Genomic DNA, 14,435 nt, shown 5'->3' with positions numbered 1-14,435 from the left:
GGATATATGTGCTCAAGAAATACATACTGAGAACTTTGCTAGAGATTGAATTGCCCCATGTCTATATGAAAAATAAATAGAATATAAACATTTTAAATTGAGCCATGTCTCTCTGTAGTATATTTCTTTTATAGAAATTCATGGAAATGGTATCTTTTAACTGAATTATTAACATTGGGGGCAATAGGCTTTAATCATTATCTAATACCTGTACGTTGTTTTGAAATTCATAGCCCACCACCATTAATTTCAAAATTGGGTTCTTACTCAAAGAGTGACGAAAAAGCACCAGTACCAAATGGTCTGGCTAAAATGCCACATGGAACTAAATGCTGGGGATGGTCATACAATGAGTTTTAAGTGGCTAGACCCTAAATCAGAAGCACTTTCTTCTAATTAGCACCATGGTTCTTAATCCTGTCTATGCATTACAATCACTCGGTAGCTTAATACAAATGTTGCTTCCCGGGGCCACACTCCAAATTTGTCTGACTCTCTGATTTAGTTGGTCTGAATGGGGCCTACACATCTGGTATTTTTTAAAAAGTCTCCAAGCGATTCTAATGTGTACCTCCATTGAGGACCAGGGAAGGTGCAGGAAGCCTGATAACCTTTACTCTCCAGCCTCATCCTCCAATCGCATGATTGTTTATGGGATTGTTGCTGCACACCCAGCTTAGTCATAGCATTCTTACTCTAGCTTTTTTTTAGATGCGATGTTTATTTATTCTTTAAAAAAAAAGATTTCTTTAGCACCTTTATTCTGAAGAGCTCTTAATTGTTGTACTTAGAACTTCTAAACAGTGAGCATTTGTCAAACATAGAATAGCAGAATAAAGGGGTTGGACCTGGGGTGAGGAGGGCTGTCTCATGGTCTCCTTCGAGTGCTGGCGGTTGGGGGCTGCACGTCTCCTTACTTCTGGGCCCGTTGATAACTGACCTAAAAGTGCCTTTCTTTTTTTTCGGTGGGGGGTGAAAAAGTAATCTGTTTTGTACCCACAGCAGTGCACTTTAAACAGGAAGCCCCACTGGGGCCAGCCTTCTATGTGTCATTAAGTTTTTCAAGCTACATCCTACTTATCATCATGCACCCATGTCATCGTTCTTTTAAAAGGGTGCTAGTTGTGTGCTTAAGGACAAGGAGCTGTGACCTGTGTTGTCATCCCTGATGCATGTCCTGTGTGTGACTTCGTGACATGTGGATGACTTTTGATCTCTGAAGGATCAGGAACCCAGTCTGTGGATCTTCACTCCCTCCCTGGGTGGTTTGGGTCTTGTTCTCTAGCCCACCCACCCAGGTGCGATTAGGAATAAAGGAAAGAGAAAAGGAATTTTCCTCAAGGCCATGCCAAGCATTTCATCTTATATGAAAAAGAAAAGAGAGTGAGAGTGTGTGTGTGTGTGTGTGTGTGTGTGTGTGTGTGTGTGTGTGTGTTGGCTACATTTAGGTAGAAAACAGGCTGGTGAGAAGCGTAGAACTTGGTTAAAATTTCTAGCCAAAAGTAAGATTTTTAAAAAGATTTATTTCTGGATCCAATCCCTGTTGCCCATTTCTATGAATAATCACCATTTGTTTTAATGTGAATAATAGCACAGAGCAAATTCAGCCCCCTGAGTTTTACCATTTTAAGCGATTGCTTTAGGCCCATGAGGCATGTACTATTTATGAAGTTGCATGGGTAGTAATGGAAAAAACAACAATGACAGTAGTAACAGGTGACATTTATTGAAACTTGCAATGTGCCAGGCACTGTGCTGAGGGCATTACTTGCATTATTTCATTTAATCCTTACAAGAACTCTTTGAATTAGGTTGGTAATTATGCCCATTTTACAATTGAGGAAACTAAGGCTTGGAGAGGTCAAATAACTAGTCAGTGGAGGGGTCAGATTTTTCTTTTTAAAAAATTTATTTGTTTTTTTTTTAAGAGACAGGGTCTTGCTCTGTTACCCAGGCTGGAGTGCAGTGGTACAATCATAGCTCACTGTAGCCTTAAACTCCTGGGCTCAGGTGATCCTCCCAGCCCAGCCTCCCATGTAGCTGGGACTAGAGGCATGAGCCACTATGCCCGACTCATTTTTAAATGTTTTTTATAGAGATGACTAGGTGTGGTACCTGTAATCCCAGCACTTTGGGAGGCTGAGGTGGGCAGATTGCTTGAACCCAGGAATTCAAGACCATCCTGGGCAACATGGAGAAACCTTGTGTCTACAAAAAATACAAAAATCAACTGGGATGTGGTGGTGCGTGCCTATGGTTCCACTTACTTGGGAGGCTGAGGTAGGAGAATCACTTGAGCCCGGGAAGTTGAGGCTGCAGTGACCTGTGACCACCGCACTCTAGCCTGAGCATCGGAGTGAGACTGTCTTTCAAAAAATTATTTATGTATTTTTAAAAATAGAGACAGGGTATTGCTGTGTTGCCCAGGCCCGTCTTGAACTTTTGGCCTCAAGTGATCCTCCTGACTCAACCTCCCGAAGTGTTGAGATTGTAGGCATGTGCCACTGTGCCCAGCCTGAGATTTTGATCAGAGGATCATGACTCTGGGCGTTGACTCATTTGGCTGTCCTACAGTGTGAGTGTGGAAAGCTGTCACTGGAGTACAGCAAGTCAGCACTATCAAGCCAGCCCTTGTCATTGTCAGGAGCTGCGGGAAGAGAGGTGTTTTGCATTGCTGCAGGGAACTGACCTCTTTTAGTCAGGGAAGTAGTTTGGGGCAGCAGAAAGCAGAACTTGCACCTGCTGGTAAGATCTGAGTGGTCACTGACAACCACCTCCGCAACCCCGTTACCAGGGCAACAAAGATGGGCCCGGTAGCAGTGGTGGGCTCTGCCACATCTCTCTGTGCATAAGAACCTTTGGCCACTGTTGCTCTGGCTTTGTCTTTCACCAATCCTAGTGTTCATATCCAGTGTACCAACCACTGAGGGCAGCTGTCCTGGAATCTCTCTCTCATCTCTGCCCATAATTAACTGTTTCTGGGCACAGTGCATGAGTTACATAGGTGAGTGTGGGTAACTTTCTCCTTTCTGTGGGGGGGAGCATCCTTCTGGTCCACTCTCAGGAGGGCATCCTATGTTATTTTTATGATATTTTCCTAAGAGTTATATAGCAAGTGCATCAAGCCAACTTGTCTACCCCAGCTCCCTCTTGAGACCAGCAGAAACCATTTATCAACTGGCAGTTTACGTAACCTCTCTGGGCCTCAATTTCCTCATATAAAATGAGGATAATAAATCATATCTGCCTCATAGAGTTGCTGTGGGGAGTAAAGAGTTCAAATATATCTGTCAATGAAGGGAAAAAAAACAAAAACAAAAACAAAGAGTTCAAATATATCTAGCATTTAGACAGAACCAGGTATGCAGCCAGTGCCCAATAGGTGTGTGAGTTTCTGTGGCCACTGTAACAAATGACCACAAACTTAGTGGCTTAAAAGAACACACATTTATTATTTTACAGTTCTGGAGGTCAGAAGTCTAAGATGAGGTCAGGCGTGGTGGCTGAAGCCTGTAATCTCAGCACTTTGGGAGGCCGAGGTGGCAGGATCACTTGAGGTCAGAAGTTCCAGAGCAGCCTAGCCAATATGATGAAACCCCGTCTCTACTGAAAATACAAAAATTAACCAGGCATGGTTGTGAGCGCCTGTAATCCCAGCTCCTCGAGGAGACTGAGGCAGGAGAATCGCTTGAACCCAGGAGGTGGAGGTTGCAGTGAGCTGAGATCGTACCACTGCACTCCAGCCTGGGCAACAGAACACGACCCTGTTTCCAAAAAAGTAAAGTCTGTGATGATTTTTACTGGGCTGAGATCAGTGTAGACAAGGCTGCACTCTCTGGAGGCTCTAGGGCAGAATCTGTTTCCTTGCCTTTTCTACCTTCTAGAAGTTGCCTACATTCCTTGGCTTGTGGCCCCTTCCTCTGTGTTCAAAGCCATTGGTGTAACATCTTCAGATCTCTGTGACTCCGATCCTTGCTTCCATCTTATAAGGATCCTTGTGATTCATTGTACCCATCCAAATATCCCAGAAGAATCTTTCCATCCCAAGATCCATAACTTAAATCCCATCTGCAAAGTCCCTTTGCCATGTGTGGTAATATATTCACAGCTTCCAGAGATTAGGACATGGGCATCTTTGGAAAGGGGAAGGGGGCATTATTTGATCTAACATCAAAAGCATGAGATGTTTTTGTAAAATGAAACAAATGTTGCAGCTTCCTAATGCAGCTTCTTAGGCCCACCTGCTGGCCCCCTTGACGTTGGTTTTTCTCTACCTAGGTCTGTTGTGTCGGGTCTGGACTCCCCTGCCAAGACTAGCTCCATGGAAAAGAAACTTCTCATCAAAAGCAAAGAGCTACAAGACTCTCAGGACAAGTGTCACAAGGTATTTATTTCCGCAGCCGGCCTCCTTCTTTGCTCCAGGATCCTCCCGTCAGTATATGCCAAGGGATCCGCCCGGGGCCGCTGCTGGCTCTGAGCCGCCTGATCCGTAGAGAGTGAGGCACTCCTGCCCTCGCTGAAGTCGTGCCTCCAGCAGCTCAGAGGGAGATGAATTCGGGCCTTGCCGTTGCTGTAGATCCTTTAAATCTAAACCAGAGGAGGCCCTGGATTTAAACGGCCCGTTTCTCAGCATGACCCAGCCAGATGTCTGCTTCTTCCGGCAGGTGGCCTGGGTCCTCACCTGTGGCTGAGATACATCCCATCTGCTTTGAGTGATGCGAAGTCTCTCTTCCTAGTCTTTTAAAACTCCTGCTAATGTCACTGCGGCCACTGTGTTGATTACGCTCAACGTCTCTTAACATTCACTGTTCCTGCCCAGAGGCAACGCTCTGGAAACTAATAAGTCACTGCTTGCCTGGGACTCCTAAGAGTGCAGACGAATAAATATCTCCTTGCCCTATCCTGGATTTGTCCTCTAGATCTTTGCAAGGAGATGGGGGGGGATCAAGATGGATTTGGGATAAAATTAAAGTGACGTCTGCAAAACAAAACAAAAACAAAAGCAAACAGGTGAAAAATGATGATTGTGGCTTCCTTGCTAACTGGGTTAGAGAAGTGATCAAGTGTGAACCGGGACTTGAATGAGAGGAGTGACTTAGCATTTGGTGACTGTCCTTAACGAAGAACTGTGCGCTCCTGGGCGAAGAAACAATGGTATTTCCATCCCAACTTAACTTTTGGCGAATTAGCCTTAGCCCAGACCACCAGGTGGTTTCGGAGGCTACTTGAGATGTGATTGCTCCTAACGAACCTCCATGGGCCTTTTTAACCTGTCGATGTGTTTATTTCAGATGGAGCAGGAAATGACCCGGTTACATCGGAGAGTGTCAGAGGTGGAGGCTGTGCTTAGTCAGAAGGAGGTGGAGCTGAAGGCCTCTGAGACTCAGAGATCCCTCCTGGAGCAGGACCTTGCTACCTACATCACAGAATGCAGTGTGAGCCTTCCCTGAAGCCCCCTTCCCTTGGAGGTGGCACTTCTTGTTGTGTGTGTCTCATCCTGTTTCATGATGGCTCCATGAGGCACATCACAGCCAATGGCAGAGAGTAGAGAGAGAGAGAGCACAAAAGCAAGATCTGTGTTTTGCAGAGTAGTGACAGCCAGGCATGAGGTCCCCAGGAAATGAGATTGGACTCATTTCCAGCAGAAAGTGCAGGTAGACGGCTGGTACCACGGAGTCTGGAGATGGGAGTAATCCATCTTTGCCGCGGGTTGCAAAAGATCTTAACATCTCCCATCCCAACCTCTCTGGTCTGCATTGTGTCTGACATGAGCAGCCTTGAGAACCAGACTCCCAACTATGTACAAGAAAACTTACTTTCAATCTTCCTGACATCAGATTTTCCATTGGCCAGAACCAGTGTAGCGACAAGAAAATAGCCTCGAAAACCCAAACCCTCTGTCATTATTTACCATGTGACTTTCGTTTTTTCTTTCCTTCACAAGAGTAGACTGTCTTCTTCTCCATTGTCTTGTTAAATTTTTCATTCAGGTGTTTTTTTAATGTGCCCAATTAAACAGTCCTAAGAAGTTGAATCACACATTTCTAAAGTTTTTTTCACAAGGGAGAGGAAATCTATAGAACGTGGCTGATTAAGAATAACTGCTATGTTTCCATTCCAGACTTGGCTGCCTTTCAGTGGTGGGTGAAGTTATTCAGCTATGTATTTCAGATATAGATTTCAGTGCCATTGAAGCATTAAGGGATTCTTATGGATGAAAGGTGTCCAGGAAAAATAAGCCAGGAGGTAGAAATAGACCACTTGGAGTCTTAAATGACAACTGGGCAGAGGATATGAAGTCATTGCTACTTTGAAAGAGGCATATGTACTTTAGGGCCCACAAATAACTGTAGAAAACACTTTGTAGCCATCCACATGGTGATTGTAATAGCTACTGGGTCTTAATAGGTTTTAGTTCTGAACATGCAAGTAAGTATCTCCTAGGACAGTAGATGGTGGCAGGAGACAGGCTGATGCAGTTTCCGGCTGGATCCCTAAGGTCACCAGGTTGGGATGATGTTTCTTGAACCAAGGGGTTTTACAGGATGGAAACCGGAATCGGCAACGAACTGGAAGTTGTCAACTGTGGTCCGTCACTCGAAACCGTCCTGGTGTCTGCGAAGCAGCTTGCAGCTCTCTTAATGAGTCTTTTCAAACAAAGCAGGATCCACAGGGCATCCCTATTAAAATTTTTGCTTTCTGCAGAGCTTAAAGCGAAGTTTGGAGCAAGCACGGATGGAGGTGTCCCAGGAGGATGACAAAGCACTGCAGCTTCTCCATGATATCAGAGAGCAGAGCCGGAAGCTCCAAGAAATCAAAGAGCAGGTAGGCCTGCTTGCCTGGGAGCACAGCGGCATCTCGGCTCGCTCGGACCTCTAATTTCAGGAGAGGCATGTTTGAGACAGAAACAGGAAGAAAGGGAGAGAGGAGCAGAGTGGAAGAGAGGCAGGTATATAGGTCATTCAGAAACTTTAAGTTTCTCATAATTTATATACATCATAGAGTGCTTGTTCCAGCTCCTTTTGAAGCTGATACCCCATAATGTCCGCTTTTAAAAATAAAGATGTAGGTTTAGAGCAAGAGTGGGCAAACTTCAGCCTGTGGGGCAAAGCCGGTCCAACACCTATTTTCTGTGACCCACAAACTAAGAATGGGGTTTACATTTTTAAACAGTTGGGAAAAAAATCAAAAGAAAAACAGTATTTCATGACATTTGAAATTTATATGAAATTCAAATTTCAGTCTCCATAAATAAAGTGTTTTTTTTTTTTTTTGGAACACAGCCATGCTTGGTAATTTACATATTGGCCCTGGCTGCTTTCAGGCTACACAGTCAGAGGTGAGTGGTTGTTATGGAGACCACGTGGCCTGCAACGCTGAAAGTACTTACTGTCCCTTTTTACAGCAAAAGTTTGCCAATCCCTGCTTTAGATGGTTAAAAAAATTAAATGTTTTCATAGCTTTTCAGATGCACTTTAAGTTTTTGAGCGAAGCCAGGCTAATTCATAGTTTTACTTGTAGAAAGAAATATTCTACAAGAGAAGTTCGAACCATTCTGGTTGAGTCAGGATTGACACTGCGTATCTGAGTGCAGAAAGCTGTCCCCTGTGTTTTCAGAAAGGAAAAGCGAGACCTTTAAAAACTCCACTCTTTTTTTTTTTCTTTCTAAATGGGTTTTCTTTCTAAATGGCTCATTTTCGTATTGCCTCATTGTTTCCTTTTTAGCATGGATTTTTGTGTCTTTTGAAAAACCGTAAATAGAGATTTTAATGAAGAGATGGCAATGAGCAATTGGAGAGCTGAACTATCAGCTGCCAGGCAACTCTCATTCACTTCAGAAAATCTAATGGAAACATTGATGGAAATGAACATTTCTGTCTCTGGGTAGCACAAACTTAGCCATCTGGCTGGAGCTAACGCAAGAAACTCCTGCAAATAACTCTATCCATTAATTACTCTTTAAAAAAAGAATTACTGTCTTTGGAGTTTTGTTGGCATAATATATTTATCATCTGAATATTTTAAAGTTGTGATCGGTTAATATTCTGTTGCTTGATAAAAACATTATAAATAAATGTGCATAGGAAGGAAACCCTGTAAAGGATTATCAGATCTCTGAATAATGCAGTCTTAGAGGTTTTGAAGGCTGCACATGGGCTTTGAGAAATCTGCTTTGACAGTTGACTCATGCTCCTTTTATCAACATAGTTTTCATCCTAAAAGGTTCAAGAGGTAGGAATCATTTTCTCCCATTAGTTCAACATACCTGGAAATTTACTTTTGGTGACATCCTGGGGAAATGAAAGCTGTGTTTGGCCACCAGAGGGAGCAGCTGGTGTCCATAGATTCCTTAGAAACGGAATTATCAGGACATTTTGAAAAGGTATATGTTGGTGGCCGAGTTCAAAGAAATGCCTTTTATGATTCCTACCACAGCTGGCATGCATGTGGAGTCTTAGATTTAATGACTGCTAAAAGTTCCATTGTGGGGAAGAAAACTTCATGGTTTCAGATTTGATTTTTCATGGGAACAAGGATTTATTTTATGACTTTTGGTAAGTTTTGTGAGAGCAGGATGTTTGCAGACCAGAAGAAAGCTTTTAATGCTTGCAATAAACTTTCAGTATTTGGTTTGTGGCATATTGATTTTTTCCAGACTTGGGATTTAATCCCTGATCTTTCTCTTAAAAATCTAATTTTCTATATGGCTCTTTATTTTTATTTTTTTTGAGATGGAGTCTCGCTCTGTCGCTCAGGCTGGAGTGCAGTGGTGCGATTTCAGCTCACTGCAGCCCCCATCTCCCGGGTTCAAGTGATTCTCCTGCCTCAGCCTCCTGAGTAGCTGGGACTACAGGTGCTCACCACCACGCCCGGCTAATTTTTGTATTTTTAGTAGAGATGGGGTTTTACCATGTTGGTCACGCTTGAACTCCTGATCTCGTGATCTGCCCGCCTTGGTCTCCCAAAGTGCTGGGATTACAGGCATGAGCCACCGGACCTGGCCGGCTCTTTATTTTTTTCAAAAATATTTTACTTCCACCTAGCTACCCCCTCTAGAGTATTTAGATTTGGTTTAAAGAAAAACACCTCAAAGTCTCATGTGAAATTTTGATTCCTAGATCATTACTAGCAATTTCAGCTTCTTTCTTGCTCCTCTACTCAGGAAAGGAAATAAAAGTGTGGGTAACACAGAAGTCACTTGTGTTCCAGGGTTTCTGCGTGAATAGGATCATACCTGATCCTTCCTCCCCACAAAATTCTGAAGCTCCATTCAGAAGACTTGTGTTAGGTAGGCCTTGAAACCTGTCTGCGTTTCCCCATCCTGAGATACCACAGCTATCTCTCAGCTGGTCGTGCAAACGGACCCGATGATCACCTTTCAGGTTTTTCCTGAAGCAGGGATTTGGTTAGCTGCTGAATTTACAGGATTTCCTTGAAGTATCCAGTACAATATCAAAGGATCCACAAATGAGTTAGAATTCTCTTCTGATGCTTGTAGCAGGCTGGGTGCCCCAAGAGCTTGGAGAGCTGACAGAGTGGTTGCCTGGTTCCTGCCTTCCTCCCTCTTACGTGCTGACAGCTCAGGGAAGAGAGATGTTGGGGGGGAAGGAACAGACACTCTGTCCTCGCTCTTGACAAAACACAAAATTTACATTCCCTTCTCGCCGACATAAATTCAAGAAAGAAAAGGGAGCTTGAGGACAAAAGAAACTCAAGATTTGGTGTCGACGCCTGTAGCTAGGACTGGCTTTCCCATTAGCTCTAGCAGGCATGGTAGCTAGGGACCGCTGTACTTTTAGGGTCTCATAACATGTTTTAATTTTTTCATCAGAAGAAAAAAGTTGGGCTTAGGTCAAAGACACTGTTTTCATAGATGATATTAATATTTTTGTATTTATAAGAGCACAATTGTAAAATGTAATTTTTATTTTTATGGAGGAAGTCAAGGAAGGCTCAGTGCTCACAGCTATGAAAGCCATAATATGGCTCTGGTTGAGGGGGTCCAGAAAAACCGATGTTCCATTTCACCTACAGCTCATGTTCTGCCCTGTGAATTTATTTATTTATTTGAGATGGAGTCTTGCTCTGTCACCCAGGCTGGAGGGCAGTGGCGTAATCTCAGCTCACTGCAACCTCTGCCTCCCAGGTTCAAGCAATTCTCCTGTCTCAGCCTTCCAAGTAACTGGGATTACAGGCACCCACCATCATGACCAGCTAATTTTTGTATATTTTGTAGAGATGGGGTTTCACCATGTTGGCCAGGCTGGTCTCGAACTCTTAACCTCAAGTGATCTGCCCACCTTGGGCTCCCAAAGTGCTGGGATTACAGGCATGAACCACTGTGCCTGGCCTGCCCTGTGAGTTTAGATAATTGGGAGCAGGTTATAAAGACGTTTGGTTATGTAATCCAGCATCGCCTGCTTAGTATGCATGACCCACGAAACCTGTGTGCCCCAGGATTCTGAGGACTGACCTTCAGTAACATATGCTTTTGGGTGGGAGAGAGTGAAATGAGACCCGTGTTCCATTTTGGGCTGTTTTTTCCTTTCTCCTTTACAGATAATATAGGGAGAGGTGTACTTGCATGGAAACCATCCAGTTTTCATAAGAGCAGCAGTTCCCCTTTAATATGCTCTGGGGGGGGTCACCTGCTACAATAGGATAAAAGGTTTCCTTTATACCCTGTTATTTAAAAATTACAGTTTATCAGTTAAAAGAATATCCTTGCTCAATCGATTATTTCTTGGGAGAAATATTCAAATATTCCTCACCAATTATTTCTTGGGAGAATGGATCTCAGAGATATTACTGAATATTGTGATTTTCAAAGACTTCTTGATGCAATTCCTTGTTCATTTCATTTTGTATCTCTCTCGTCCTCACCCCACAAGTCACCTTGGATTACATAAGTGCTCATTCATAATCCTTATACTTAGCCTTGATTTTTGCTAACACAGAATGTTTTTATACTTTGTCCAAAAGTTTTCAAAATCACTGGCCATTTCTTCTGGTAAACCCAGTTCTGAGAAACTTGAATGTAAATGTTTTGATTTTAGAAATGCATTTTGGAAAAGGTTGGGCCGTTTGGATCACTTAAAGGGTTTGCCCAAGGGAACAGGAGAGTTCTTTCCTTGGAATTTTTCTCACAAGTTATTTTGACCGAAGCCAGTGTTTTGTGACTCTTCCAAATTTCAGGGTGACTTGCATTGCAGGAGCGATGTTACGGTCATCATTCAGTTTTGGGCCCAGAAAAATTAATGGTGAGAAACTGACATGATGAGTTTCACCTTCCAGAATTCTTTCCACTGAGATTTTCAATTACCCTCTTGTGCTGTCTGAAAGGTTAATTTGAAAACTAGTACCATATCTAATTTGTGTTAGGAGCACATGACTTCTAAAGGACAAATCTGTATAAATGATTACCCTTGGCGGAAAACTACACGTAAGCGGTTTATCCTTGTTGTTTAAAGAACATCCCTTTCGGCTCTCCTGTTAGGCCTTAAGGGTCTGTGCATATTGTATGGTGTGATTTGCATGTGTGTTCCCAGTGGTTTTATTAATGACATATGCTCTACATTGAAACAGTCTTTTGTTTTGTTTTTGTTTTTGTTTTTGTTTTTTATTTTTTCTTTTGAGACAGAGTCTTGCTCTGTCACCCAGGCTGGAGTGCAGTGGCGTGATCTCAGCTCACTGCAACCTCTGCCTCCTGGGTCCAAGCGATTCATCTGCCTCAGCCTCCTGAGTAGCTGGGATTACAGGCACCCACCACCATGCCCGGCTAATTTTTGTATTTTTAGTAGAGACGGATATCACCATGTTGGCCATGCTGGTCTCGAATTCCTGACCCCGTGATCTGCCCGCCTCAGCCTCCCTAAGTGCTGAGATTACAGGCATGAGCCACCACACCCAGCCAAAACAGTTTTAAGGTTTAATTTTTTTTCTTTCTCGTCTTCACCCCACACTTCTCGCCTTTGCCTACTTGGTGCCTCATTCTGGGTGCATCTTTCTACTCCCCTCGTCTCTAGGTCTGTAGGTCTTTTCTTTTTCTTTTTCTTTTATTTTTTTAATTTTTGAGATGGAGTCTTGCCCTGTTACCCAGGCTAGAGTGCAGCGGCGCGATCTCGGCTCACTGCAACCTCTGCCTCCCAGGTTCAAGCGATTCTCCTGCCTCAGCCTGCTGAGTAGCTGGGACTTTAGGCCTGCACCACCACACCCAGCTAATTTTTATATTTTGAGTAGAGACAGGATTTCACCATGTTGACCAGGCTGGTTTTGAACTCCTGACCTCAGGTGATCCACCCACCTTGGCCTCCCAAAGTTTTGGGATTACAGGTGTGAGCCACCTTGCCCGGCCAGGTCTTTTTTTGCCAATCTCTCTTCACTGTGCATCTTCCCTGTGTGGTTAATACTCTTCCATCCTCACTGCCTGTCTATTCTTTTCAGAGTTCTAAAGTTCACTTTTATTCCATTGCCTGCTCTTTAGGAGTACCAGGCTCAAGTGGAAGAAATGAGGTTGATGATGAATCAGTTGGAAGAGGACCTTGTCTCAGCAAGAAGACGGAGTGATCTCTATGAATCTGAGCTGAGAGAGTCTCGGCTCGCTGCTGAAGAATTCAAGCGGAAAGCGACAGAATGTCAGCATAAACTGTTGAAGGTAGTCAGCCACCCTCCAGGAGGGTGGTTTTTGGATAAAATCATACATGATCTTAGCAAGAAAAAGGAGAACCTAGTTTAATGAGAAACAACCTAGTTTGAGAAATAGTAGGATACCTTGGAAAACCCTTGGTCTTTATTTACAGAAGATAACATTCTTATTTACTATTATTATCTTGGTCACAGAGACCAAGTAGTCTACATGACTTTTAGGTTGTTGAGATTTCCCAATATGTTGTGTCTTTTTAATTACAGGCTAAGGATCAAGGGAAGCCTGAAGTGGGAGAATATGCGAAACTGGAGAAGGTATACTTTCCATGATTGGTTTTGCTATTAATATTTTGGGTAGATAACATTTTTCATGTTGTTATCAGTGGCCCATCATTGATGAAGAGTATTCTTAATGAATAGAGACCTCTCTTCGAGGCTTATTTTGATAGTCCACCTTTGGGTGACAACATTTAACTATGGCTCTAAAAGAGGTAAAAGGCAGCTCATTTTTGTCATGCCTGCCCACAGCAACAAACCCAGACACTTAGTAAAACATACATGAAAATTGTTATTGTCTTAAAGCACTGAGCGACTTTCTCTTTTTGCCATTTGTATGTTGCTGGTCCTACGTACATCGTCAACATGGAGCTTTGCACTGGGACAAAGTCTTCCCTGAGAGGCCACTGTTCTTCCTCTTCCTTAGTAGGTTCTGAAAACCCAAAGAAAAAGACCCCATAGAAACCTCAAGAGAATAGGACTGCAATAAATGTAGCAAGATGTTAATGCTGATTTGCCTTTTGCTTTATTTCCTGGAATTTTAATTATAGATCAATGCTGAGCAGCAGCTCAAAATTCAGGAGCTCCAAGAGAAACTGGAGAAGGTAAGCCCGAGGTGATTTTTCAGGAACTTACCCCCCCACCCCACCTCCTTTCCAAACGTCTTTCTTTGCCTTGTCCCAGAGCACGAAAGATGAAAGAAACAGAATTAGTCACCCAGCACTGAGGAAAATGAAGGGGGAGTGAGCGATTACCTGAAAATATCAGAGTTCTGAATATAGTTTTTCCTTTTGAGACATGTCAGCAGTGTTTATTTTTAAAAACCAAGCTGTGTGAGACTCTCAAGTAAAAGTTCTAATTATACTACGACAGAACCCAAGAGGCCTGCATCTCTCGCCTCAGGGGGCCTGGCACCTCATTTATGCACATTTGTAAGAGAAGCAGTTCCCCACCCAGACTGCTTTCCGCCAGCAGGAGGCCTGCCCTGCAGAAGACTGGAGGAGCCTTGGGGTTGTCACGTGATTGGGAAGGGGCGTGAGTTTGGTTTATAGCATCCTGCAAAGTTTGTGCTAATGGCCCTCCTTTTATTTAATTGTTTAATTATTTAAGTAAAAAAAATTTTTTTGAGATGGAGTCTTGCTCTGTTGCCCAGGCTGGAGTGCAGTGGTACGATCTTGGCTCACTGCAACCTCTGCCTCCCGGGTTTAAGGGATCCTTCTGCCTCAGCCCCCAGAATAGCTGGGATTACAGGCATGCACCACCACACCCTGCTAATTTTTGTATTTTTAGTAGACACAGGGTTTCACCATGTTGGTCAGGCTGGTCTCGAACTCCTGACCTCAGGTGATCTGCGTGCCTTGGCCTCCCAAAGTGCTGGGATTATAGGCACCAGCCACTGCACCTGGCCAACTTATTTAACTTTTTTGAGTCAGGGTCTCACTCTGTCACCCAGGTTGGAGTGCAGGGCATGATCATGGCTCACTACAGCCTTGACTTCACAGGCTCAGGTGATC

The 14,435-nt window shown here is 43.6% G+C and overlaps 1 protein-coding gene across 1 annotated transcript in view; it reads left to right on the top strand.

Annotated features, from left to right (window-relative positions):
* Positions 1–14,435, top strand: part of CIT (citron rho-interacting serine/threonine kinase) — a 206,395-nt gene that overhangs the window by 98,738 nt on the left and 93,222 nt on the right. Inside the window, exons 11-16 of the mRNA XM_011964547.1 lie at positions 4,279–4,384; positions 5,292–5,435; positions 6,706–6,825; positions 12,485–12,655; positions 12,910–12,960; positions 13,473–13,526. Coding sequence (XP_011819937.1) covers positions 4,279–4,384; positions 5,292–5,435; positions 6,706–6,825; positions 12,485–12,655; positions 12,910–12,960; positions 13,473–13,526 — 646 coding nt within the window. The remainder of the gene's footprint in view (positions 1–4,278; positions 4,385–5,291; positions 5,436–6,705; positions 6,826–12,484; positions 12,656–12,909; positions 12,961–13,472; positions 13,527–14,435) is intronic.

This window comes from Mandrillus leucophaeus, unplaced genomic scaffold (genome assembly GCF_000951045.1).
Source record: "Mandrillus leucophaeus isolate KB7577 unplaced genomic scaffold, Mleu.le_1.0 Scaffold7, whole genome shotgun sequence".
NCBI classification, from domain to species: domain Eukaryota; kingdom Metazoa; phylum Chordata; class Mammalia; order Primates; family Cercopithecidae; genus Mandrillus; species Mandrillus leucophaeus.
The sequence above is the reverse complement of the archived record's forward strand: the minus strand, read 5'-3'. Positions and strand labels throughout refer to the sequence as shown.